This window comes from Salarias fasciatus, chromosome 11, assembly GCF_902148845.1.
Source record: "Salarias fasciatus chromosome 11, fSalaFa1.1, whole genome shotgun sequence".
Classification (NCBI taxonomy): Eukaryota; Metazoa; Chordata; class Actinopteri; order Blenniiformes; family Blenniidae; genus Salarias; species Salarias fasciatus.
In genome coordinates, this window is record NC_043755.1 from 6,253,170 (window position 1) to 6,279,127 (window position 25,958).

General features: G+C 43.3%; 4 protein-coding genes across 9 annotated transcripts; 1 reads left to right on the forward strand and 3 right to left on the reverse strand.

Annotated features, from left to right (window-relative positions):
- Positions 1–476: 476 nt before the first annotated feature.
- On the forward strand, positions 477–7,609 carry phc1 (polyhomeotic homolog 1). Of its 4 annotated transcripts, none has more exons than XM_030103091.1 (14): positions 477–596; positions 2,724–2,845; positions 2,925–3,035; positions 3,119–3,184; positions 3,261–3,404; positions 3,896–4,072; positions 4,172–4,918; positions 5,012–5,144; positions 5,312–5,484; positions 5,594–5,657; positions 5,742–5,829; positions 5,999–6,170; positions 6,354–6,588; positions 6,678–7,609. In XM_030103091.1, exons 2-14 carry the CDS (start codon positions 2,729–2,731, stop codon positions 6,827–6,829), a joined length of 2,379 nt encoding a protein of 792 aa, XP_029958951.1. In that variant the 5' UTR covers positions 477–596; positions 2,724–2,728; the 3' UTR covers positions 6,830–7,609. The 4 variants fall into 4 exon arrangements, with proteins under 4 accessions (XP_029958951.1, XP_029958952.1, XP_029958950.1 ...); XM_030103092.1 differs by having other exon boundaries at positions 496–596; positions 2,727–2,845; XM_030103090.1 differs by lacking the exon at positions 477–596 and having other exon boundaries at positions 2,535–2,845.
- A 113-nt stretch (positions 7,610–7,722) lies between these two features.
- Positions 7,723–13,305, reverse strand: styk1b (serine/threonine/tyrosine kinase 1b). Of its 2 annotated transcripts, none has more exons than XM_030103150.1 (10): positions 13,008–13,301; positions 12,207–12,262; positions 11,751–11,921; positions 10,140–10,472; positions 9,869–10,050; positions 9,667–9,741; positions 9,197–9,405; positions 9,067–9,107; positions 8,453–8,549; positions 7,723–8,368 (listed from the first exon to the last, which is right to left on the reverse strand). In XM_030103150.1, exons 2-10 carry the CDS (start codon positions 12,256–12,258, stop codon positions 8,176–8,178), a joined length of 1,353 nt encoding a protein of 450 aa, XP_029959010.1. In that variant the 5' UTR covers positions 12,259–12,262; positions 13,008–13,301; the 3' UTR covers positions 7,723–8,175. The 2 variants fall into 2 exon arrangements, with proteins under 2 accessions (XP_029959010.1, XP_029959011.1); XM_030103151.1 differs by having other exon boundaries at positions 8,176–8,368; positions 12,207–12,259; positions 13,008–13,305.
- Positions 13,306–14,430: 1,125 nt separating this feature from the next.
- On the reverse strand, positions 14,431–17,453 carry LOC115397037 (glutathione S-transferase kappa 1). Its single transcript, XM_030103198.1, has 7 exons — positions 17,083–17,453; positions 16,697–16,778; positions 16,488–16,616; positions 15,406–15,551; positions 15,198–15,314; positions 15,025–15,118; positions 14,431–14,781 (listed from the first exon to the last, which is right to left on the reverse strand). The coding sequence occupies exons 1-7, from the start codon at positions 17,149–17,151 to the stop codon at positions 14,732–14,734; spliced, it is 687 nt and encodes a 228-aa protein (XP_029959058.1). The 5' UTR covers positions 17,152–17,453; the 3' UTR covers positions 14,431–14,731.
- A 1,029-nt stretch (positions 17,454–18,482) lies between these two features.
- On the reverse strand, positions 18,483–23,841 carry rap1gapl (RAP1 GTPase activating protein-like). Of its 2 annotated transcripts, none has more exons than XM_030103126.1 (19): positions 23,670–23,841; positions 23,464–23,496; positions 23,256–23,346; positions 23,031–23,066; positions 22,890–22,937; positions 22,514–22,711; positions 22,339–22,436; positions 21,716–21,794; positions 21,299–21,352; positions 21,051–21,134; positions 20,867–20,967; positions 20,648–20,777; positions 20,404–20,562; positions 20,095–20,166; positions 19,518–19,604; positions 19,278–19,427; positions 19,106–19,189; positions 18,998–19,017; positions 18,483–18,919 (listed from the first exon to the last, which is right to left on the reverse strand). In XM_030103126.1, exons 1-19 carry the CDS (start codon positions 23,738–23,740, stop codon positions 18,841–18,843), a joined length of 1,674 nt encoding a protein of 557 aa, XP_029958986.1. In that variant the 5' UTR covers positions 23,741–23,841; the 3' UTR covers positions 18,483–18,840. The 2 variants fall into 2 exon arrangements, with proteins under 2 accessions (XP_029958986.1, XP_029958985.1); XM_030103125.1 differs by having other exon boundaries at positions 23,256–23,349.
- Positions 23,842–25,958: the final 2,117 nt, after the last annotated feature.

The window sequence follows — 25,958 nt, forward strand, 5'->3', positions numbered from 1 at the left end:
ACCAAGCACAGACCCTTCAGAACCTTGCTCTTGCTTGACTGTTGCTTTCAGAAGATGGTTAAAGTTTATCTCCGTAATCAGAGTTAGAAAAAAGCAGCAACACTGATTGCCGAGGGCCTGCGGGAGGGGGGCTCAGGGGAGCTATCTTCACAGTGTGACGTGAATGTGGGAAAACAGAGCGTTTTCACGGGTGCGGGAGGGGCTGCCTCTCTGAGCAGCACAACAAGGAGGAAAGCTCAAACATGCAGGCACGAAGGAAAAAAATGCTTTGGGGGTGTTTTTGGTGAGTACATAGCCATACAACAAGGTTAAAACATACAAAAAGTTAATTTTGCATGATACAGCCCCTTTAATTGTTCGTGTTTGTTTTGAGATGATGCTTCTTCAACAGGCTGCAGGTGGCGCTCTTCTCCTATAACACCAGTAAGCAGTGTGCGCACACAAGGAAGACGAAGAAGAAAAGGGGCGGAGTTTGATTGGAGGCAAAAATCCTTCAAATCTTTTTTTTTTTTTTTTTCTTTTGGCACTCGAAGCTAAAGTTGGAGTTGGAACTTGTTTGCATTAGACTGTGATAAGGACCGAAAGTCCCCGAAGAGGTAAACCAAAAAGAGCATCAAGCGCTGACGAGCTCAGCTAGTTGCTAGCCCTTTGCCTGCAGAAAATAGCTAGCATTGCTAATTGATTAGCCTAACAGTTAACGCTGCATATTTTCTGCTTACTCAGAACTTTCACTGTTTGCACCCAAAATAACACACGTATTGTCGTTTTTGTCGACATCTCTGCACATTGTTTTGTCTCCTTTGGTGTAAAAGCATGATTTAAGTACCTGCGTGTTTTGACTGACTGTTGTAAAGGGACTGCTAACCTGCAAAATCCATTGTAGTTAGCCTCCGTCGAAGAACTGCCATCTGTGGTTCTTCTTAACTTTTTTATTTATCCGTGTTGTTGTCGCTCTCGCACTCATTCATCATGTTGACAGCTGATCTGTGGTACAGAATAACACACTGTTACTGCTTGCCACGATGTGCCAGAGGCTTTGACAGTAAAAACGTCTGCTTTTCCCGTAAGTAAATAAGTCTTTGTGCAGCTGTGATGGACAAAACCTGCTGCACGTCTGTGACTAGCAGAACATCAGAAGTTATCGGACATTGCAATGTTGTCTAATGTGTGTGATTCAGATAAATAATGAAAAGTCTACCCTATTCATAATGGCTTAAACATAATGTTGTAGGAAATAGATCTCCTTGATTATTACTCCCAAATTTGGAAAGTCGCAAATCTATTGCTATCGAAGTGTTACTGTACATATGAGGAAACATTTGATTCAACTGCAGTACAATAAATTATTTTTTTTGCTGTGCGTTCATGCTCTGTATGTTGACCCTACCACACAAGATGCCTGCCCACTTGGATGATGTGTTTGAAGTCGGTGTATGTATCCATCCATCTTCGATGTTTTATCCTATGCAGAGTTGTAGGGCTCTGCAGCCAATCTAGCTAACTATGGGCAAAAGCAGGGTACACTCTGGACAGGTAGCCAGACCATACACAGAGAGACAGACAGCCACACACTCACACAACAAGAGGCCACAAAGAACATGCAAACTGCACACAGAAAGACCTGGCCAGAGTTTGAACCCATGAAATTCTCACTGTGAGGTGAGAGCGCTAACCACTGCTTCACTGTGTCAAAACTACAGGCTAAAAAGTCAAGTGGGAATGAGATGTTCTTGTTTTCTGAACTTGGAGATAAATCTTCTGTCTGCACATTAGAAAAATCTATGATCAATGTTTACTGTTTTTAAACACATGTGGCAAATAAATGAGTTAAAAAGACCATGCCAAGATCAGATAACTTTGATCTCATTTATAAACTCATATTTTTAACAGTATAGACACATTTGCTAAAGCGGAGATGCTTGTATAAAATCACACAAATCAATTTTTACATCAGCTTGACTCGTGCAGAGTGAAAAGACGTTCTGTATTGTCCAGTTTTAAAGTGTGCTCACATGACTGCAGCTTTGGATGAATGGAGCTGAGTGCTTACAGCATGTTTACTTTATCGTAACACACTGATTTTTTTTTACAGACTGTGACATTCAGTACTTTTGTTATATGTTGTCAAAAGTATAAAATTTATCAATTCAAAATTACTATTTTTTAACAGCACTGTGCAACTGTTTTAGGCCTGTCGGTGCACTAATATGTTTGAGCACGTCTTGATGAACCAAGAGCATATTTTATGTCTCTGTGTGAACACACACAGAGTTTATCAGAGATCTATTCGGGTCCCACAGTCACTTTCAGGGCTCCTTGTTTTTATTTAGGCTCATGGTAGTTCTAGATAAACACTAGCTGTTTTTTGTTTGTTTTTTTTTGGGGGGGGGGGTTGTTTTCCAGTGATAAATAGCTAACATACTACACCAGAATAAAACAGTTGCACAGCACTGATGCATCAATAAGGTATCCCATTATAATATTGCTTTAAGTGTAATATTTCTTATATTTTGTAAAATTATGAAATATCTGTAAAAGCATAAACCAATCAACTGGTTTATGTTTGTCGACTTTCTCTTTGAAGCAATAATAGATCTTGTTCTTTCAAAGCAGCCAATTGATATGTTTGCCAGGGAGGGTGTGATTTTTCATACACTTTGAATGGTTGAGTCCAGTCCAAATTTTAGATTTCAACGATTACTTGATGTTTTGTTTTTCGGCAGCAGCCATGGACTCCAGTGAAGATCAAAACACAGGCACCACCAATGGAAACCCACAGACAAGTGGGAACTCTCGCGCGCCTCAGATAGCTCACATGTCTCTGTATGAGAGACAAGCTGTGCAGGTGGGTGTTTCAGTGCGTACGCTGCGAATGAAACGGTCCTGAATGAGTTCTAGAGCTGTATATGTGCTTTTCCGTTCAGGCTCTCCAGGCCCTGCAGAGACAGCCCAATGCAGCTCAGTACTTCCAGCAGCTCATGCTGCAGCAGCAGATCAGTAGTGCCCAACTTCACAACCTGGCTGCTGTGCAACAGGTAATCTGAGTAACGACAAGAAAATACATTCAGCATTATAATATTTAACGTTACACGTTGGCCCTTCTTTGATTTTGTCCAAGGCCACACTCGCAGCCAGTCGCCAGTCTAATACTACAAGCAACAGCATGTCCCAAGTTCCCACCACGGTAAGTTTTTGCCTAAAATGTTTTCTTCTGAAAGTCGCTGATACACTTTATGTGATTTCATATTTGTCGTTTTCAGGTCAACCTAAGCACCACGTCTGCAGGAGGGACGATGACGAGTTCTCGTCCCCACGGACCGGCCACATCTGCAACAACAACAGCTCTCAACCAGTCGGTGCTGCTGGGCGGAAACTCTGCTGGACAGGGACAGATGTTTCTCAGAGTCAGTTATAGATTATCTCTTATAGATCTGCCAATCTAATGGATCACAGGCCACCTGTGGCCTTTTGGCTGCTTGTACCAGAGATTATGAGAAAATTAATGTACATGATGCATGAAATACAAGTGCTTTGCTTTCATTTTTGAAGGTGGGATCAGATTTATGAGCTATGTGTTAATTCTGTTAGAGATAACTTAACCCATATTCACTATGAGGATTGATTCTCATTTAATCCAGCATTATTAGTAAAAACATAAAGAGTGTATTTTTCATATCGAGTGCTGAGTACAACTTATGGTTTTGGAAAAACCTGGATGAAAAGCTGACTAATCCAATGAAGTGTGTAATGTGTGCACACTTTGTTATAGGTACAGTCAAAACATTTTTAGAACACACTTTTCAACTCTATCAGTTATTCTAACAATCGTTTGAATTGTTTGCACTTGGGAACATCTTGAAGTGTATCACTGAAGTGTCCGTTGCCACTTTTGCAGGTTAACCGCACTCTCAGCACTCCACTCGGGTCTCAGCTCATCTTTATGCCCGGCGGTACAGCAACAGCAACTGTAGCAACAGTTGCTCAGACACAACCGCAGCAGCAGCAGCAGCAGCAGCAACAGCAGCACGAAGTTCCTCCTGCCACACCGAGCGCGGCATCTGAAAATGATCAGGTTTGGAAACGATCACTGGAAAAAAACAAAAAAAAAAATCCTGTGAATAAAGTGATTCATTGAGTCTGAACACATCGTACTATTCTCTTTATCTCTCAGGTACAGAACCTCGCCCTACATTGTGCTTCCACTCCTAAAACAGTTGCTATTAAGTCAGAACTTCCAGACAGGAAAGATCCAGCCAGCTTTCCTCTCGGTCAACAGCAGCAGAGTTTCCCACAGACGGTCCAGAAACAGCAAGTCCAACCACAGCAGCAGCAGCAGCAGATCGCCAAGCCCAGCTTCACGCAGCAGTCTGCCACCAACACAATGGCCGTGAAGACCGCCAACCAGGCCGCCATGACGGTGACTCCTGCAGCGTCTGTAGCGCCGTCTTCATCTGCCTCTCCGGCCCTCCCCCTCTCCCAGCTCCTCCTGTCGTCGTCTGCCGCCCCCGTGATCCTAATGCCCACCTCCAGCGTTCCCACCTCCACCCAGGGCTACCCCATCGGCTCGGTGGCGTCAAAAGCCAACGTTAACACGCAGACTCTCGTCGTGCAGCCGCTGCAACAGACCAGTTCTAATGTCGACAAAGGTCCCATTCCAATTCAGCCCAAGACTGTTCAGGGACACCGGTTGCCCGTGCAGCTGCCCCCTCGACACCCGCCTCCCATCCTCCCCGCGCCTCCGAGCAACAGCCACGCCCCCACGGGAGCCCACAACCCTCCGCACATCCCGGTCCAGCTGGTGGGCGCCCGGCAGGGCATCCCCGGAAACGCACAAGCTGTGGCCCTGGCGCAGGCTCGGAGCAGCACGGCCCAGGACGGCTCGCCCGGCGGGAGTGTGGGCTCAGCCAACAACACTGTGGTAAAGTTACCTGCTCCCAGCCCGCACCGAGTTACACACTTAATGTCTGAATGGACGTGTGACACAGGTGTTTGTGTTTTTACGCGCTGTTAGACGAAGCCTGCCGTCGGATCTCTGAAAAGGAAATCTGACTGCGATGCATCAAATGAGATGACCGAATCATCAGACTCTGCACCGATGAAAGATTCTGCTCCTCCTCTGTCTCCCGCTCCTACGAAGGACTCCGGTACGTGAACACGTCTTCTGGAAATCAGACATAAGTCAGCAATGGCTCTGTGACAGTTCGAACCAGAATACACAGCTGGAGTGATTATCTTTGTGATAAACATTCAAAAAAAGTGTATATAGTCAACTGAGAAGTCATTCCTGTATTTGTTTGTTTCTGTTCCCTAGTGCCTCCTGTTGAAACTGCATTCTTGTCCCCTCCCACCCTCTCTCTGCCTCTGCCCTTGTCGAGAGTCGGGGATAAAGACAAAGCTCCTCTTCCTCAAGCGGTGGTCAAACCTCAAGTCCTCACTCACCTGATTGAGGGCTTCGTGATCCAGGAGGGAGCGGAGCCCTTTCCTGTAAGTGCACAGCGCCGCATTTCTTCACTGAGGTGTTCGGTTTGAACGACACCGGCTGAGTTTTCCATGAAAAGCTTCTTACCGTCAGGCTTATGTTTGATGCAAACAGGTCGCTGGACTTCTCAAGGACAGAAACTTTGCCCTGGTCGCCCGCACGGAAAATGGACCCCAGTGTGAGTGGCGTTTCAAATTACATCCAAGTACAATATCTCAGAAACCTTCTGGAAAAACTGATTTTATGATCAATTTCCCTCCAGTGCTGAAGTGTGAGTATTGTGGAAACCTCGCTCCAGCGAGCCAGTTCAAAGGATCCAAAAGATTCTGCTCCAATACCTGTGCTAAGAGGTACAGTTCAGACATTACAACGTGATCAACAGCAACATTTGGAGTGAAACAGGAACAGAGATTTAATGCAACTATGAGGAAATTATTTTTATTTAAGGCTGACAGTTTGAAGGCCTGGTCTGGAGCAAGAGATGAGAACCAGTGGGTTTTGTGTTTTGGTTCCATTCAGGTATAACGTAAGCTGCAGCCAGCACTTCAAAACCAGCAGAGGGAGGAGCGCCGCAGGGCTGGCGCCGCCTCCAACGCCCGCAGAGAGCGCAGCGCGACGGAGGGGCCCGTCACGCCGGAACAGCTCTAATACTAACTGCAATAAAATATCGAGCAAGCATCTACCCGTGAAGGTGAGACCTGGAGTTTTACTGGAAATAGATTCTCACAATTTCCCTCTAAAATATCAGCTCTCACTGCACTGGATGGTTTGTTTATTTCTTATCAGAGCTGGAAACACTTACAGCAGCACTGAATGTTTACGATTTTACTGCTGAAGATGATTTTCATTTGAATCTGTGCCGTTGCGGTTGCAGTGTCACTCCGAGTCCAGCCGTTCGGAGGAGGTTTCCAGCGACGGCGAAGAAGACGACGAGTCTCCGTCGCTCTCCCCGAGCTCGTCGCACTCGTGCCTGAGAGCCGACCACAGCGCGCCTCAGTCTGACAGCTCGGCGCCGGGCAGCCTCCCGCTGGAGGGGAACAACTTCCTGTCTGCCACTCCTGCTCAGTGGAGCGTGGAGGAGGTCTGCAGGTTCATCTCCTCGCTTCAAGGTCGGTCTTTTATCTGAAGTTTTTTTTCCCTAAACGACGGGATGCACGTTTCTCACTTTTCGTCTTTTGCGACGGCGTGCCACGTTCAGGGTGCGAGGAGCTGGCCGCCCAGTTTCTGTCCCAGGAGATCGACGGGCAGGCTCTGCTGCTGCTGCGCGAGGACCACCTGATCTCCACCATGAACATCAAGCTGGGTCCCGCGCTCAAGATTTGTGCCTCCATCAACAGCCTGCGTGAGTGACGGCCCTCCGCCGCGGGGAGACACCGGGAGATTTCTATTCTCACTGCAGACGTCTTACTGGAATCCACACTCGCCGCTCTCGAAGATCAAAACAGAGATCCTTGGAGACGGCGAAGATGTTTTCGTTTACTTCTATACAAACTATGGTGCCCAGAGATGGACAGTTTATGTTCACGACAGTGATTGTGCGATGAGAAAGTCGATGCTGCGATCTGAATGATCAGGACGTGCCGGTAGTGTTGATGAGATTCTGTCGTCTGCCGTTGTGTGTCGAGACATTTTGTTTGTATACTCCTGAGGAACTGTGCAAATCAGCCTGCAGGTGATGTCTGTTAGGTCTTCTGCGTAGGACATTTAACCTGTTGAACATGAGAAAGAAAAAAAATGTTGCCTTCTTTCCGTATCTGAAATGGTGCTTTAACTTTTGTGATTTGAATTCACTTGACATCAGCAGCAGTCCATTTCATCCATTTTTTTTTCTTCTCTTTCACTAGTGCGCTTGTTTTATTTCTACCATAGACGTTCAATCCAGGCTCCAATCACATAAAGAGGAGACACTCAGAAAGCCTGGCTTTGTATCGAGTCCATTATACCAGTTATTAAAAGTTTAGTTTTGTATTTTCTCCATTTTATACTACAATCAGAATTATTTTTTCATGAATACAATCTAGTTTTAGAAGCTTTATTCAACCACACTACCTGAAAATGGGTATTTTTCTCGGTGTGCTCTCAAGGGCTCAGTGCTCTCTGTAACATGTATGCAGTACTACCAATAAACAATACCTGTTACAGGAACTCTGCGTGTGCTTTTAATCTGTTTTCGTGCTTATCGTTTTAGTGCTAATGCCACGTGATCATCCTCAACTCAAAGACAACTCTCAACCAATGTTTGTGGTCATTTTTTTAATTCACATTAGAATTTCTGTAAACATGGTAGTAGAAGTGTCCGTGACACCGATACATCCTTCCTTGCAAAAACTGGTCCTGATGTGGACTCATGCATTCAAATATAGCTCTGAAATCTTCATTAAATACATTGGCTGATACATAGTTCCTGTAAACCATCCTATCTCCGGACAGAATCACCCACAAGCTCAGATTGCAAGCTGCTGTACATCGATCCGGTTCACACGTCTTATAGTCTCCAAAATCAAGTTTGATTTTCCCCTGATAAACTGTGCTCATGCAGGTACTGAGAACATTTCCCCGAGTGCTTCAGCACACACACCGCATAGAAACGTTATTTTTACCCAAAATGTTATCGCTGTCGAGAAGATTATCCTTTGGTTATTCGATAGAAGTGCAATCAATCTGCTTTTTGTTAATTGTCCTGGCACCGGCGTTGATCAGAACACAGTGTAGCTGTTGTTTTCCCCGTATCCCGCCTCCTGAAGATACTGCTCGATGTTCACCGGCCCGGCTGCCTTCAGCACTTTGTCCGAGGCGCTTTTCTCTGCTGCCGTGAGCTTCCGGCTCACTTCGGGCAGAGACGGCCGGTCCTGTTCCTTCCAGTGGCAGCAGCCTTTAATGATGGCGTATCTGGTGGGGGGGGGGAGGCGAGGGACGAAATGAGACATCACTGAAAGGACTCAGGTCTGGTGTCTGAAGGTGATGGACACTCACAGTGAGTTGGAGGAATTTGAAGGTTTTTTCAAACTCTTTCCTCGTTGGTGAAACTGTAGAAGCTCGTTGACTGGGACCTCTGCAAACGGAGCTTCACCTGGACGAGAGAGAGAGGGAGAGAGAGAGAGAGAGGAAAAAGGTACATCATGCCGTTTACAAGCGTGATCTTTAAGTTGAATTCATTGGAAACTTCTGTCAGGAATTAAAACCTAACTAATGTTCTGGATTAAAAACTGTTAATATTTTTATGTTGAAATAAGTCTTAAAAAGTGGTTGTCTGTTAACTAAAACCTTATAAAGGGATTTGTTTGTTTTATTTTGTATAACTGTGGCTTATAAGACATGAAAAATACGGCATCTCGAAATGAATTAGGAAAACATGAATCGTCACTGAAAAAGTCTGAAAAATGAATCTAAAAATGCTATTTAAGAGGTTTCGATTTTGATTTTTAAAAAGTTATGAGTGTAACCTGCATCACTTTGTGACTTTAGGAGTTGATTATAATACACTACTTCTGACCATTATGCAAATATTCGTAACCTGTTATTTTCCCCTTTACAGGATTAACAGGAACTCTGACATTTTAAAGTTCAAAGGTCAGCACTGGACTTACCCAAAGTTGCCATTTCATACAGCAGGATGCCAAACGACCAGCTGGAGAGAGACACAGGAGCGGAGTGTTAGGTTCAGTGTGGAAGGTCTGCGTGTGGATCTGTTCTCCTGCAGATCTCAGATGATCTTACACGTCGCTGCTGTGGCTGGCGGGCCTCCGGGCGAGCAGCTCTGGCGCTTGCCATTTCTTCATGCTGGGGTCTTCCTTCTGAGTGGCTCCCTGGTTCTTCCGGGTGTAAACCCCGTGCAGGCCCCAGAGCTTGGCCGTGTGCTCCTTACTCACCAGGACGTTGCGAGCTCGGATGTTTCCGTGGAGCAGATCTTTGCTGTGCAGGTATTCCTGAACAAGCAGTGGCACAAGACACGGATTTTAGGATTAAATGGAGACAAGCCTGTGTGATTAAGATCTTCTACACCAACTGATTCTTTATACAATAAATGAAACACTGAAATTAATACCAGCTTGGAGGAGTCAACAGGAGGTGAAGAATATCAGAAAGCAAAGTCCGACAACATGTTAGTATTTACTGCTCCATGTCATGATTTGAAAGTCAAACATGTGCAGACAGTGATGTTTTACTGAAGTTATTTGCATACTGACCAGTGCAGAGGCCACCTGTTTGGCCATGGTAAATATTCGCCTCTCAGTCATTTCACAGGGCGGATCCACGTTTTCCTGGAGCAACAAACGCAAATTTAAGTTTTCCAATTGATCTTCATGCTTATGCAGTCTTCATTGATTTTGTTGTGCGATTTGATTTCTGCACTACAGAATCAAAAGTTTGCATAAAAGCATCAAACACCTGTCTGCATCGCCACAGGAAGCTGAGCAGGTCTCTGTTCTCCAGCTCCTCCACGACGGTGACCAGGGGGGCGCGGAGCGACACCACGCCCAGGAGCTCGGGGAGGAAGGGATGCGGTCCGAGCTGAGACAGGAAGCTGGCGAAGCCCAGGAAGCTGTGTCTCTCCGAAGCGTCGGCGGAGTCTGAGGGAACAGGCGTCCGGCTTTAAAAAAAAAAAAAACAAGAAAACGAGAAAGACCAGCAGCTTCACAAGCTTTTCCCGAACTCTCACCGTTCAGCACCCTCAGGATGACGTTCCTGTTCTCCATGCGGGCCCTGCACAGCGACACCGCCGAGTCGGTGCGCAGGGAGAAGGAGGAGGGCAGGGGAGACACCAGGTTGAAGGAGGAGGGCAGCCGCTGCCGGGGAAGCTCTCTGGGCTGGACGATGGGGGTGAAACCGGACTTGAGGGGATCCGGCGGGGGGCTGGGGGGGCGGCCGCGGCTGCTCACCGACGTGGGGAGGGTCTTGGAGTAGTAGGTGTTCGGGGGGTGGAAGGTGGCGTAGGAGCTGGGCGCGTCCAAGGCGATGCTCTCGTGCTCCAGAACATTGATTCCCGGTGGAGCTACGGACGGAAACAGAGTGATTTTAACTATGAGCTGACATGGAAGCAGGTAAACACACAAAAATAGCTTTAAAGAAGCTCAAATGATGCTTGGAAGTACTAAAAGTTCATGCACCGGTCACACTCTCATCACTTTATGAAAAACTGGATGCCGCTCTGTATTTTTGAGCATACAGTCATCACCAGTCTTTTGAATCCATTTGACTAAAAACTAGATTTGTTTACTCTCATTCATCAGCAGCAGATTCTTTTGCCTCTCCTCCTCCTTTCATATCTGTCCAGTGAAACCTGATCATGTCTCCCTCTTTTCTCTAACAAAGTGTATTTGTTCAGTTGATTATTTGTCCATTAAGATATCTCACCCAGACATAAAATACAGACATCTGACAGCCAGGATTTTAGTGACACGTAAATATTTGTTTGCAAATTAATGTCAGGATGTTTTTCAGTCACGGTTTTGATCGAACAGCTTTGTGAAGAAGTGAGAAAATTCTGCAGTAGAAAGAGTGAAATTTGTCTCAGTGTCTAAAGTGAAACATCTACGCCCATTAAGTGGTTGTGTCTTGTGTTAAATGTAACAAAACATCGCAGCCAGAAACCTGAAAAACATGCTCTGTCACTAAGCAAATACACTCTGTCACACTCTGAGTTTTTTGTGCTTAAAATGAGGGTTTTCGCTCCTGACTCACACAACTCTGCTAATGCCGGTCCAAAGTTGTTTTGAGCTTTTTTGCACAATTTTGAATCCACTCGTGATTTTATATATATATAAAACCAAGCACGCTAAAGCTTCCTTTGGTTTATTTAGTTTCTCTGCTGTGGATAAAACCTCCAGAAGATCTGCTGAAACTCATTCAAATAAAGAGTGAAAACACCTTTAAAAACACCAGCTGTACTTTCTCTCCACAGCTGCTTTTTAAATGCAGTTTCTGTAACACTTTTTTTTAAAAAAATTTAATAAACTGATTGTTTTTACGGTTTTATATTAGTAGCAATGGCAGTAGTAAAATACACTCTATATTCTAAATATAAAATGTTAGGATCATCTGGAACCATTGATTTTATGTATTTTTCAAGTAGTACATTTGCTCTTTTCTGGTTGTTCTGTCTTAGTTTACAAAAAAACAAATGTTTGATTGAACAGTTATAACGTTTGACACCGTTTGGTGATATCAGCGGCACATTGGGAAATTAAACAGGTTTTGATAATGAAATCAGGACTTTCCTTGCGACTTCCTATTAATACAAATCTAGTTCTATTTGACCGCGGCATCTCACCGTCGATGCCGTGCAGCACCCTCCTGGAGGCCGACTTCGAGCCGTCCGGCCGGATCCGGTCGACCTTCTCTGGACAGAAGTGCAGCAGGAGGATGAAGACCAGAATGATGAGGAAGCAGGACAGGAGGAGGATGGGCACGATGATCACCTCCTGCTGATAAACACGGATATCTGCAAACGGAACCAGAGAAACATCAGGCATGTTCCCAGCACTGCTAAAACACAATCATCTCACGTGTTTGTACAGTCTGTGTAAACCCTGATGAGCCACCTTCATATTATAACCTCTGCAATGTGCTTTAAAGAGGCTGAACGAATCAACAGAAGAGTTCAAGTTACTTAAAAAATCTCAAAAATCAATCAAAAACCCCACTGTATGATATTGAAAAGTAGCTCAACTGGCTGGAAATGCCCTGAAGTTAATTGCCCGCTGCTAAAAAAAAAAAAAAAACTCACCGCAGAGAGTATCTCCAGGCTGGCACAAGTCGTCTGGTCTCAATTCAGCCATCCTGCTGAGAAGCAGAGGAGAGATTTGATATGTTGGTGTTGTTCACGAGCCGCTCCCTCAGCCGCACTTTGTTTCCAGCAGGCTGCAGTAATCCCATACATTCACGGTCATCGTGTCAGTGCTCCAGGATGTGTGGACGGTGGCCAGACAGTAGACACTGGTGACTAGGAAGAGTGTGGCAGTCCTGAAACCGGGCGACATTCAGGGCCAGAGGTTGTTGATGGTAACACGACTCTTCCAGGTAAGCAGTCTGAGAAGGTGTCTGGGCGAACGGGTAACTGAGACCAGGAACTCAAGATGTTGTGTGGCTGCCTTTGAGGTGCGCCGAATGGGCGACAAGCTAAACCTCTGGGCTGATCTTTTCTTGTCCGTCTTTGTGGATTTGTAGCTCTAATGCTGTGTATAGTTCAGGTGGATGACGCTGAAGCCCCACAGGTGAACCATCAGATCATCCTTTCTCGTCAGCTTTCACATCTCCAAACCTGTTCATCTGCATTTTCTTAATACATTAATGCCACTGTAGCACCACACACCCACAGGGCAAACATGAATGGTGAAAGAAAAGCTCCAGCTCATACACCACAATCAAATAAAGTCATTTGAAAGACTGACGCAGCAGTGAAATACAGATTTGAAGCTTTTTTTCCCCCTCATTTTAAACATTAATTAGCAGTGAACTCCTGACCCTTGAAGCTCCTCGTGTCTCTAAAACAAATATTCTGTATTATTACAGATGTGTCTCGTCTCACCTCCTTCAGCAGACTTTATTATCCCATATAAAGATGAGTTATAGCGAAGATCCTGTTATTGTCGGCTCATGTTTCTCTCCGTCACACCGTCAGGCACCTTCCACATCTCATCCCCGCTCGGCGTCAGGTCCTGGTTCAGCAGCTCCTCAGCTCCTCGTCGCCGTGTTTTCCTCCAGTGACTCAGGCTCAGGGGATCAGTGTGTTGCTGTTTGTCCGCCTTCCGCCTTGTGTTTTAACTCCACCCTCCTCTTCCTCCTCGGCCACAGGTGATGCACTGCACTGATACCAGGTATGCGTCTCCTCACAACATCGCCAAACCACATTCTGCAAAGTGCCTTTTATGTCGTCGCATCTCTTCTTTGACCCCACCTCTTCACTCCCCTCCGTTCAAGAAAAACTGGTCCTGCCACTCCTCGTCATTTTCTTTGTTAGGGACGTGTTTGACCTCTTTAAGCCGTGGAACTCCAGTGACAAAACCTCCCATCTCCACAGGTTTTGCTATTTCAAGAACTTCCCCCGGGGATTAATACATTATTTCTATTCTAGTCTCTTTAGCTGCACTTCTTCAGTGGTGTTTGCATGAAACCGAAACATGAACCTTTCTACATTGTGGGGGTTTTTTTCACAATATTGTGACTATAGACATAATTAGTAGAATATTGAGAAAAATTTTAGTTTAAAGTATAAACTGGATGCATGTCCAGGGTGGGGGTCTGGATTTCCTCTCAGTCAGTCAGACTCTACCAGCTGAACCAGTTCTGCCATCAGAACTGTTTTCATTCACAGATTCAACAAGAGGGTGAAAATGCTCCTCAGATTTTGTGCCCGAGTCACAAAACTGCTGCAGATTTACTGGATGAACATCCAAAATGTGAAATCAGCGGCAGAAATCCAGACTGGCCTGGTGCGGCCTCTCGGCCTGTTTGACATGTTCCTCTGCACACCCTGGCTGCAGTGAATGGTTGTTTGGTTACTGTTGACTCTCGATCATTGTTCTCTGACCTCTGGCATCACTGAGGTATTTTCACACAGAAAACTGAAGCTTGCTGGATATTTTCCTCCTTTGTGAATTAGAAATTTGCATTTACAGTGTAATAATAGTATAATAATTACAAAACACTGCGCTGTGCCACACCAAACCCACGTGTTCTTTGCCAATGGAGAAGAGAAAGAACACTTTGAAAAGTGATTTCATTAGTTTGCAAAACAGGAAACTGAGATCCTCTGGTTTAATCCCAAATCCAGTTTAGTAAAAATACTACTAGATCATGAACCGCACGCTAAAGAAGCCATCGGTCCACCTCAAGCCTAAAAAATTAGGGTTAGGGTTTAAATTATGGATGCAAATCATGAGTAAAAAATTTTTTTCTAAGAGTATAACCCCCAAAATGCATGACATTAGTGCACCAAAACCACTATTGGATCATGTTCACATTTTATTTCCATTCAAAAAGTTAATTTGCATCATTGCTGTAAATCTGTTACTTATTGCAATAACAGGCGTCACTCACAGTGAACTATTTACATTATTTCTATTTGTTTTATCACACTCTATTTATTCCCCTTATTATTATTTACTACTGCTCAGTAATGTCTGTCTCTAAAAAACACAGGCGAACACCTGAAGGCACGGTGCAGAAATTGCAAAATGTTATATGAAAGTCTTCTCAATCTGCAGAAGTCTGAGAGAAAAATCAAGGGAGTATCTGACGACATTTTTCACGTCACAGTTTGGCAGTTGATTTGTCCGGTTTAGGTCCGAGCCATTTCTCTCCTAAAACATGACAAAACACAACCTGATATAAATATCTGCTGCAAAATCACAGAACATTTGCCAAAGTTTCTAATATTATATGTTTATAATCACGTCTAAAGTTTATATGATGAGGAACTACAAGATAATCTGAACAAAATGTGCAAACTCCAATGCCTCATTATGCTGTAGATGTCATTAAAATAATAAATCAGTTGTGAAATGATTCTAAAGAGGTTCAGCTTGTTGGAAACATTTTCTCACCGATGCAGTGAGCCATGAGCTCAAATCTGTCTGACCCAAAGAAAATCTCCGGCTTCCCGTCCACATGACACACCAGCAGAGGAAAACCAAACGCCTGCCAGAGTCACAAGGAGACAGTGTTAAGCCTTACATTTAAATATCTAGATATATTAAGGAGTTGAAAGACAACGAACCCCGTAATCAAGCGCTTCCTGCGTTGAGAGCTTGAGTTTGTCCTTGATCTCCTTGGATTTGGACAGCTCCAGCAATTCTTTAACCGCACCTTCAGGTATTCCTGCTTTTACTGCTGCCTGCAACAAAAAAAGCAAAGAAAGGAAGACCAGTATCAACAAACGTCTCTCTCACTGCAGCCCGGCTGTCAATAGATAAAAGCATCCGGACCTGAGCGATTGAAGCGGGCTCGGTGATGTCTTCGTCTTGGCTCCAGATCCTCCTCCACAGCTCGCGGGAAATCTGCTCCACCTGCCTGTCGCCGCTCTTCTCCTTCGCTTGCACCGCCGTCACAAACCGCATCGCAGACAAAGAGCCTAAAAGAAAACGAAAAAGAAATCTCAGTCTCATCCGCTTCACTCAGTTATGCAACGGTGCGGTGAGTTTCTTATGCAAGGCTCAAAGGACAGTAGAACGCTCCAAAATATTTGACCGTGCTTCTGTTTGAGAAGAAGAGGAGAAACAACGGTAAACACAAGACGTGTCGAAACCGTATGAGCCATGAAGCTGCTGTAAACGCTAATAAATTACAAGTTCAATTCTACCTTTTTCTAACTTTATATGACATGCAAACTACAGAACCATAAGAATTCTGAAAAAAATTGGATCAGTAAAATAAAACTGGTTAAATCTTCTGTAAATCTTAAAAATCTATAACATTTACAAAACAGATGTGTCTGACCAGACTTCTTAGATGCTCCTTTTTAGCTCATTGCAAATTACCTTGAATTGTTTCTGTAAATGTTTTTTCCTCCCACCACTTTCCCTCCAGGTTTTGTTTTTTTTAGCTTCATCACTTTTATAAAATTCAAAATCACCTTATACTTTTAATAAAACTGCAACTAAAGTACATAATAAAAGGTTTCACTGCTCTGAGACTTCCTGACCTTCTTAACAGCTTCCCACAGTTGTAAATGAATATACCACTTAAAGCCACCCCAGTAGACCTTTGGTCGTCTTTGTTTCCTTTTTACGCCCACAGATTTAATCAGATTACCTGCGCAATAACAAAGAAGGCAAATAACTCACTTGGTGACAACAATTATCTAAAGGTTGAGGGTGTGTTCAACTTTGGAAATAAATCATGGCTATGCTGCACTTGTTCTTTATGGAAAGATCTGAAAAAACTCACACATAGACTTTATTAAATTGCTCAGAGTCATTGATTATAATTTTGTTGAACTAAATAATTTTGTTTTACGATTCAAATAAAAAAATGCAGTTACTAAAATTACTGGCAGTGCTGTTGGTACCTTTTTTGAACATGACCTCAAAAGGGTCCGATGGAAACTGCATGGGGACCTCGCAGTACTCTGATAAGCGAGTCAGGTCCTTGCCCATGTACATAAACTTGTTGGGGATCACACCGGGAGGCTTGTTGCCTGTCAGGAGGAATAAAATGTGAAGTATGACAGTAAACACAGTCCACACAAACAGGCAGCGAGGTGTTTGGAATACTAACCTGATCCCTGCATGACTCCCCCGAGATAGGCAGGTCGCAGCTTCAGGTCGATGTTCCACACGTTTCTGTATCGACAAATAACCTGCAACACAATCAGACACATAACCTGCAACACAATCACTACAAATAGCATGCAAACACAATCAGACATCTAGCATGCAAGCTGAATCAGGCATAAACAGCAACACAATCTACAAATTGCATGCAAACACACTCAGACACACAACCTGCAAACACAATCACTACAAATAGCATGCAAACACCGTCAAAACACAAAAACTGAAACACAATCACACACATAACCTTCAAACCCAGTCACACAGAACCCGCAAACACAGTCACACACTACATGTGGATGTTTTCTTCGCAGCGTCACACAGACAGACCTCAAAGCCCAGCCAGGAGTAGGGAGACACCACGTCGTAGAACAACTCGACCACTTTCTTGGAGGTCATCTTCGGGTCTGCAGACACAGTTTTTGAAGCGAACTTGTGTAATGAATGATAACTTTCCTTCAAAGTAGTCTCGCTCGTCTGGTTCGTAGCCTCGGTCCACTAGTTAGTGTGTCAAAGTTCACCTGACGCAGATCTGCACGCTGTTTTATCCACCTCGGTAATTCTCTGCAGTCTTTTTTAATCTCAACCGGACAGACGTGTCAATAAACTTTACGTAACTATTATGTTTTGAATCAAACACAGAGCTTCAGACAACGACGACAAATATTAGACGTGTAGCAAAAACTACAACACTGTACCCGCCCCCACCGGATGGGCCACGAGAAGAAACAAGCACACCCCTATCCTGTGCAGTCAGCGGAGAAGAAAGGCGCTTACCGCCCTCTAGCGGACCAGTGGATAAACAACAACATTCAACAGACGAGAAAATACATTTAGGTTGAATATTCTACTTTAGCTGCTGAATGTAATTGTGGTGATAAATAAGAACAATAATTCATTATTAGTGTTAGTGCCAGATTAAAAACAAACAATAATTTGGAGAAAAAGGTTTTGTTTTTATCTTTTGGGTCATTTCCTCAGTTTTGGTGGTAATATGTATTTTTGTAAATGAAAAACATCAATATGATTAATAATGATAATAAAATAATAATAATGATAAATAAAGTCAAAATATTTTGACATCTGTGCAACATAAAGGAAGAAAGAAAGAAATAGGATAAGTAAGATGCACTTTTTCAAGACTAAATTCTCTAAGATAATATTGCAACTCATTTAAATTCTCATATTTCAGCATATCTTGCAAATCAATGACATTCAACATAAAAATATAATGTTACACTGAAGATCATCAATTTATAAGAAAAATGTCAGTAATTTCATCATGGCTGATCATTTTTCCACCCATCTAGTTTGTAGACACCTTTCGCTTATGATCATTCTGCCTCTGTTTGGTATCAACTGAGCACACTTGTCTAACTCAAATGATACACCTTCACTGTCTTCCATGCCTACGCAGACTTTATCCCTCAGAAAGTTAACAAATCCTGTGCTGTTCAGCCCTCACTAAATGTAAAAATGCCAGGTGTCTCACTTTGATCTATTGTCTGTGGCCATATAAGGGCTTGACACCACTGTTCACTGAATGCTCCGGTGTAGCAGACCTGTGGGATGAAAACATTGTAAATAATCCCGAAGACTTTGCTGAAGGGGCAATAAAATAAGATAAATCTTCTTTCTGCACCCTTTTTCAGCTTTGAATAGACAATTTGAAACTGCAAATGAAATGTTATGATGTGAATTAAACGGTCCTTCCACTTTCAACACAAAGTAACAACACATTTCCTCACAAACTCTGATCATGTTTTATTAGTATCATATCATAAACTAGCTTAAAATATTCAATTAATAATCAATTCTAATTTATATTTCATATTATGTTTTCACAAAGTGGTAACCCTGTCACCCCCAAACACGTTAAAATGTCTCTTTTATGCATCAAACTTTGATACTTACATATTTTTAATGGTTAAATATCACTTCTAAAACAGCAAACTAAATATATTTTCAGAAAAATCTATTTGTCATTGCTTTATATTTACATACAACTTATTTTCCTGTATAATTAAGATGTAATCACAAACAGTGTTCTTCTTAATAATGAAGCCTAAAACAAACAAGGTCACTTTTCTATGTCTCTTCTTGGGGACTTGTTTGTTCTTTGAGTTCAGCTGTTCCTGAAGTGTCGGTGGAAGCAGAAGATTTGTCACTGAAATGAAGAAAAACAATCATGTTATCTGCTCAGCTCATTTAAAACACATTTTTAAAAAGCCTTTATGTTCCTCACCTCTCTCCATCTCTGTCTGGCTGCAAAGTAAGGTGAGATAAGAAGATTAGCTTCTCCGATCAAACATTTCTCAAGTCTAAAAACTTTCACTGCACAGTAAAGTTTTACCTTGAACTTCTGTGACGAGTTGCCAACAATCTTCCTGGGAACGCTGAGAGTGTCAAAAGAGTGGCTCCGCACTCTGATTGCCCTCTGAAGGCAGAAATCCAAGAAAGAATCCATGAAGTTAAAACAATAAAGTCAAACAGGACACATTTTCAAAAATATGCTTCACATTCACCTTAAAATTTTCAATAAATCCCCCACTTCCTTCAGACGCTCCCCGCACACCGTCAGAAGAGGAGTGCAGCGACGGATCTCCCATCATGCACTGGGAGCGGGTGAAGAGTTCAGTCTGCAAGCTCTCTAAGAGTGACGATCGGGTGCGGAGCTTTGTAAAGACAGATCGAAGACAAAATTAGACGAGAAGCTTAATCGCTCGCCGATAAAGAGCATTAATGAGCCGTGTGTCTGCGCCGACCTCCAGCCTGCTGAACTGCTCTGCTCTGTAGCAGGAAATCTCTGCATTGATCAGTTTGGTCAGAAGAAATTCTCTCAGCTGGGAAGGCTGAAAAACAATCACACATTCAACACCAAGGAGCAAAATGGATCAATAAGACATCATAAAAACATATTTTATTTCAAAACATATAAATCAAAAGTCTGGGAGACTCTCCCTCTTCATTCGTATTCCGTTCATTTCGAAAAACATCATTACTGTTTTGAAAAAGCTCCACACATGAATAACTTTGCAATCTGCTTTCATCAGCATGCGTCTCCGCCTCTGACTTGTTGATCGGGGTGCAGCTGTGCGCCGCATTTGTATCACAGGAGTTCACTTCACCGCGACAGGTGGAGGCAGGAACGGTCCTCAGTGTGTGTGTGTGTGTGTGTGTACAATTTACTAGTATGGGACTATGGGACTGTGGTGTGTCCATTTTAATGTGAAAAACAATCTGCTTAACACACTGACTACAAAGATGAAGCATAGCAGTAGATATGAATCCATACTGAGAGAGAAATGACAGGAAATTTAGATCCAGCAGTAAAACTCCTACATCTGTGAAGACTGGAGGATCTGGCAGGACTGGACCGAAAAGAGGAACGTCCTCTCTGGCCGTGACAGACAACTGTAAAGAAGCACAAACAGCAGAGTCAGGGATTTTTTGAAACTGTTGGCTGGTATACAGAAAAGTGCAGAAAATATCTGTTTTTAAGCAGCGTTCGAACATTTTGAGATATACTGTTTGATTTTCATGACTTTTGAGCTAAGATGAGAAAGAACAAAAGAAAAACAGGCCTGTCATGTCACGTTTCACCAGAATAATCTTGTTAAAACAGGACTTCTGAGGCTGCTGCTCAGTCACCTGGAATGCAGCTCCACCTGCCTCCTCCCTCTGAATCCTCCGGACCACCAGGAAGCAGTGCAGGAAGTGAGACTTGATCAGGTCAGAGAGGAACGGGGTCTGGCCCTCCTGGTAGACTAACGCGACAATGTCGTTACCAATGTGTCTTTTTCGCTGCAGCTGCAGATGAGGGGAAATAGGAACGTCTGTCAGTGTGCACTCATGGTTTTATTTTCCTGTTTCATGTGGCGGAAACGCCGCCGACCTGCTGCGGGTCGCCTTCAGTGAAAGGCAGCTTGGTTGCGACATGGAACATGATTTCTCTCCCGCGAAAGGAAGTGAAGACGGCTTCGGTTCCCGTCTGGCCGTGACACACATCCAGTCCTCCTCTGAAGCTGAAGACAAAGGAGAGAGAGAAGAAGAAATGACGTGACTGTTCACGTTAATATCATTTCTCTAGCAGATCAGCAGCTGCACGCTTTACCCCGTGAATCCCTGCAGCTGAACCGTCTCTCCCAAAACAGACAGGAACTCTTTAAACTCCTCACTTTCCTCATTGTTGCTCAGTATGTCCTCCTCTGTGAACTGCAGAGCGGTGCGGCGTTATCCCAGACGAGTTCAGAAGTGACATAGTTTAGCAGTTTTAATGAAAAACCAGCGCCTCATACCTGTCCGTCCTTCTGGTACAAGACACCAAACTTGAAGTTAGGAGACACTCTGTGCTCATCGAACGCGGTGATAAGTTCTGGAGCCTGAATGTTGAAGCAGAGAAGCGTTGAAAAGGTGGAGATGTTTTTCAGTGAAAGCAGAAAAAGTGCAGTCATTTCAGTGAGGATGTTGTCTTACTGTGAGGCAGTATTGATTGAATTGAAAGCACATGTCCAATCAGTGTCGAGTGTTCGTGTCAGAGGATTACCTTCAGGTAGCTGACCACATCAAACTTTGAGGCGGTCACTCGGTCGCAGAGGATCTAGAAAGGAAATGAGGGACGTGTTAAAAAATCAGTTTTCAACATGAATTGAAGCACTAAGATTGAAATATGTGGAACTTTCAGTCTTTTCTTTCATTATACCTGTCAGAGGATAATATCTTACTCAAATGTATATCAGGAGTAACTAGTTGCTTTAAAGATTACTTCAACTTAAATAACTGCGAAATTTCCCCATTTCTATCAATTAAAACAATAAAACTGTTCTGTATGTGTTATTACATAAATGCATTTTAAATATTTGAGCTGATTATGTTTCTGTACTTAGTTGTAACAGAGTACTTTCATGCTGTAGTATCGCTGGCTGTATTTGATCTTCCTGTATTGACACCAGTGGATCAATACCTTTGCTAAATCAACAGCAGATGGGATGTTTGGGAAAAGAGACACAGAGAAAACTCCGTGCAGAGAGCACTCCTTCATCCTGTGAGACGAGAAACAGATTTCTGTAATGCAGCGAAATATTAATGAACTCCTCAGAAAGGATAAATGACAAATGCAGAGAGTCCCGTCAGCAGGTTTTAAATGACTTAATGCTCTTAATGGAGAATGTTCTGAGTTTGATTATTGCATTTTGCAATAAAATGTTTGATTCTTAAAAGTGTCATACTTCATCCAACACCTAATACAAACATGCAACCAACAACGTGATGAACAATTTTCAATGTGATCCCATCTAAACATTATAGAAAGAAAAAAAAAGCCCATTTCCAAAAAGGCTTTGTGGTTTGTTCTCCACACATGTTTGAACCAAGGAGGACGTCTTTCTTTGTAGCATTTTCATTTTCTCACATTTTTGCACCGTGCCTCAGGGCCTCTTTCAAGAAGACATCCTGCTTGTCGGCTCTACATGTAATCTGAGCTCAGAGAAACTTTCCCCCATATCCCGCATGTACCGTTAAAACATGCAGGCACAGTCATCAAGACACATTCAGCAGCTTAATACAGAGACGACAAAGCGTCTGCACCTCAATATCACCCGTAGTCTGTTCTCCTCTTCCTCCAAACACACTGAGAGAACCAGGGGCCCCAATGATGGATCCGTGGCTGTGAACGAGTGATGGTACTGAAGGGAAGGGGGAAACCAAACATCACCACAGAGATGGGAGGACGACACATCCTGCCAGACTGAAGTCTACTGACTCGAGAGCGGAAGAACTCCTGGTAGATTCTGGCCTCTCCGTCTCTCTCCATGATGTCGTAGTTCTCCCGGTCGAGGCCATGGTGGGGTGAGGTGGGACTCACGTCCACCAGCCTCTCCAGGGGGGGGTCTATCCAGTAACCTCCCAGTTTTGAAGGGAGGATGAGTGGCAGTTCTCCACCTATGGTCAAAAGCTGGGACTGAAATAGACACAAAGGGAGCATTTGATGAGGCTGGTGGTTGTTGGGGGAAACAGATATTATGGTTATGAAAAGGTCAGTATCAACACACACACACACACACCCACACACACACACACACACAGCGGGTCTGTGTATAGAGGCATCTCAGTGTTTCCTTATTGTGCTGAAGACTCACCTTCAGAGGCAGAGGGAATTCACACCGCTGCTCATCGATCCGGCTGCCCTGATGGACAAGAGCATTGATGATAACAAACCCGGGCTGCTCAGGCATCACTGGATACACACACCGCACAAGATCAATGGCGTAGTAACTCACCTGCAGCTTCTCAATGATTTCAAACAGCTCGGTGTCCTGATATAAAAAGAAACAGGCAGCAGACGCAGGACAACAATGCGGTCGGAGAGAAAGGGAAGGAGACACACAGGAAGGAAGAGGAACATGAAAAAGGCTTCAGTCTCAATTGGTAACTTCTCAGAAATGAAGTCCCACTCACTATAATTAATCAAATGAAATTATGTGCACGCTGAATAATGATATCACCCTCTGGCTGCAGCTGGTAGAAAGCAAAGGCTTGCTCTCACTGCTAGCAGAGTCCAGGATGCCCAGTGGCTTTTTTTCTGCAGATTCAGGTCTGCTGCAACAGGTTGATTTGCACAAAAAGACAACACCATGCATCACCTCTTTTCCACCTCTCAGCTGTTAGATCAGATCTGCGGCAGTAAAAATGACGGGAGTGAAGGAGCCTCACCTTGTCTCATCCCCACATGTGAATCTGTCCACACTGTAAACAAGGAAGTGAGAGCGACTGAAAAAAGAAAGCTTTTCTTCTTAAACAGACAGGATGAGGTCAATCAGAAAACTAGTGTCATTCATTCAGACTGTTCGTAACACATCTGACTTTGAGAGGAGAGTGTCAGTCTATAATTTGAGACTGGTGATGATGCATTCACTTACCCGCCATATGCCCCAAAAGTGAAACTTCTCTTTCTGGAAAAAGACATGTCATTCCTCTTTTCTCTCTCCATGGCTTTGGTGTCACTGTGAGTGTTTGTACATGCCAGTTTGGTAGCGAGTCAATCAGGGCTGGCTAAGGTTGAATTAATTCACTCCATCATTCTGTCACTCCTCCTCCTCTCTGCCCCCTGCCTCTCACTCATTTAAGCTTCCCTTTCCTCCCTCTGTCCTGCTGTCAGCCAGACAGGCAGCATTAACCCGCTCATGGTCACAGGTGCGGCAGCCGGCGCAGACCGTGAAGCGGACACGGCCGGGCTGCTCCATGACGCCCCGCGCCATTGATCCGGGGTAAACGCTTGTGATTGTTTGGCAGACTGACTGAGCATAAAGATAGACTTGTAAATAAATAAAGAAACCAGTGAGACATTTTCTCCAGGACCTGTTACCCTTTGAGCCAGTAAGAATCATCAATTATTGACAGCACACACAGTGAGAGTGAGGAGATAGACAGCAGGAGAGGGTGAAGGGGAGGGAGAGAGGAAGAAAGAAAGTGTGAGAGAGAGAGAGAGAGAGAGAGAGAGAGAGAGAGAGAGAGAGAGAGAGAGAGAGAGAGAGGAGGCAGAAAAAAGGTGTGTGCAGTTCAATTTCATCACATTTGGACTGAAAAAAAGTCTAATTCACCATATAATGTAAGGGCAATTACAACACTGTAACACAAAGCTACTGTAAGAAGTACAAAAGGTCCTTTCAGAGAAACTCCACATGTGGGGCAAGTTTCCACAGCAGAGAGTTCCAGGGAGGGCATAGCGATTCAAATTCTGAGGTCAGGGGAGTTTCTTCCCCGAATTGTATCTTTAATTCTTTTCTATTCAAGAGATTCAAAGAGCCATGATGCACAACTTTCAGTGTTTCAGCAAACCCAGACTATGTGAAGTCCTGGAGACTTGGAATATTTGGAATTAAGAGCATCAAGCTGACATTAGAAAAGTTGTATTTTTTACTGGTTATTGATCCCGAGCTGTTAACATTATATGTATGACAAACATTTAATGTTCGGAGAGGACACTGATTTTAGTTTAATAATACAAAAAGGATGCGTTACTATGTAGCTACTGCAATCATAGCTTGATTTATATTGGAACAAGTTCATTAAAAAACAATTTAAAAACACGGATGCATTTGGAATCTAACAGTTTCCTCTAAGATTCCATTTTAACACAGACATTTGCTGTGTTTTAAACAAGCAAATACCCTTTTGGCAAATTGCACTGATACACAAGAAAAGTACCTGCTGATTTCAAACCCAAGAACAATCTTTATCAAAATATTTTATGTATCATGCTGGATCTGTCTCAGACAAAACCAGAGATTCAGAAAAGAATCAAGAAAGTACAAACACCTGCACTTCTGACAGAAGAAAATGTGACTAAATATATTTCATATTATCAGTTTAGATCGGTGTTTGACAGGTTAGTTGAAATTAAAATTTCAATAGAGAAGTGACTTCATTAAAAAGTGTTGGAGTTGTTTGTTAATTTTTAATAAGGAAATGAATATTTTTAGGAAAACTGGCTGATGCAGTTTGATTGTCTGTGTTATTTCTTATTTCTTAATATTGTGCATAAAGACTGTGCGCTATATTGCAAATATATACTTTTACACAAAAACTGTAAAGTAAAAATGAAGAGGTTTCAAACCAGAGATTGAAGGGTGAAGCACAACATGGCAAGCGACCATAAATCCAGCCTGAAGCCACCCAATGGGCAACAATACAGAAAATATAACAGTAAGTGTGAACATTTACATACATACATACATAACATACATACAGTTGATACTGTAAAGATTTTAATTTTTTAAAATGAATTCACATTTTTTCCTGTCAGATTTTCGACAAAGTGGTCAGCTCCCAATGCTGAGAATGTTAGCTTTCAAACATCATTATGCAAGAACATATTCTGGTGCTTCCTGAGCAGGCGGTACTCATCACTCTCCTGTCTTCTCTTGTACCTGAGTAGGAGAAGCAATCTGATGGGGTTTTGCCTTCAGTTGCCAAGATATTTTCAAGTTATATCTTTGCCAGAGGCTGCATATAGTCTTTACAGCCAAGCAGAGTTTTAGGTTTTTTGAAGGTAAAGTAGTTTTCCTGGTCTGTCAGTGGAGACAGTTGAGGTGTCTGCATGTGTGAAATGCAGTGTCTGATTATAACATAGGAGAGCTGATTTTTTAAAACAAAGTAAGAAACAATAAAATAACAAAAAGCAAAGACAAATTTATCTCAGTCAATTC

What these genes read in the sequence shown, in the direction of transcription:
- phc1 (XM_030103090.1), top strand. Translation starts at nt 2,705, where the DNA reads ATGTTTTGTTTTTCGGCAGCAGCCATGGACTCCAGTGAAGATCAAAAC. An exon ending in TGTCCCAAGTTCCCACCACG is followed by an intron (nt 3,185 to 3,260) that starts GTAAGTTTTTGC and finishes TGTCGTTTTCAG; the next exon opens with GTCAACCTAAGCACCACGTC. An exon ending in GCTCAGCCAACAACACTGTG is followed by an intron (nt 4,919 to 5,011) that starts GTAAAGTTACCT and finishes ACGCGCTGTTAG; the next exon opens with ACGAAGCCTGCCGTCGGATC.
- styk1b (XM_030103150.1), bottom strand. Translation starts at nt 12,258, where the DNA reads ATGGCTGAATTGAGACCAGACGACTTGTGCCAGCCTGGAGATACTCTC. An exon ending in GCCTGGAGATACTCTCTGCG is followed by an intron (nt 11,922 to 12,206) that starts GTGAGTTTTTTT and finishes TTCCGTTTGCAG; the next exon opens with ATATCCGTGTTTATCAGCAG. An exon ending in AACAGGTGGCCTCTGCACTG is followed by an intron (nt 9,406 to 9,666) that starts GTCAGTATGCAA and finishes CTGCTTGTTCAG; the next exon opens with GAATACCTGCACAGCAAAGA.
- LOC115397037 (XM_030103198.1), bottom strand. Translation starts at nt 17,151, where the DNA reads ATGACCTCCAAGAAAGTGGTCGAGTTGTTCTACGACGTGGTGTCTCCC. An exon ending in AGCCCGCTTCAATCGCTCAG is followed by an intron (nt 15,315 to 15,405) that starts GTCCGGATGCTT and finishes TTTTTGTTGCAG; the next exon opens with GCAGCAGTAAAAGCAGGAAT. An exon ending in GCTCATGGCTCACTGCATCG is followed by an intron (nt 14,782 to 15,024) that starts GTGAGAAAATGT and finishes GTCATGTTTTAG; the next exon opens with GAGAGAAATGGCTCGGACCT.
- rap1gapl (XM_030103125.1), bottom strand. Translation starts at nt 23,740, where the DNA reads ATGGAGAGAGAAAAGAGGAATGACATGTCTTTTTCCAGAAAGAGAAGT. An exon ending in ACTTTTGGGGCATATGGCGG is followed by an intron (nt 23,497 to 23,669) that starts GTAAGTGAATGC and finishes CCTTGTTTACAG; the next exon opens with TGTGGACAGATTCACATGTG. An exon ending in CTGCTGTTGATTTAGCAAAG is followed by an intron (nt 21,353 to 21,715) that starts GTATTGATCCAC and finishes TTTCCTTTCTAG; the next exon opens with ATCCTCTGCGACCGAGTGAC.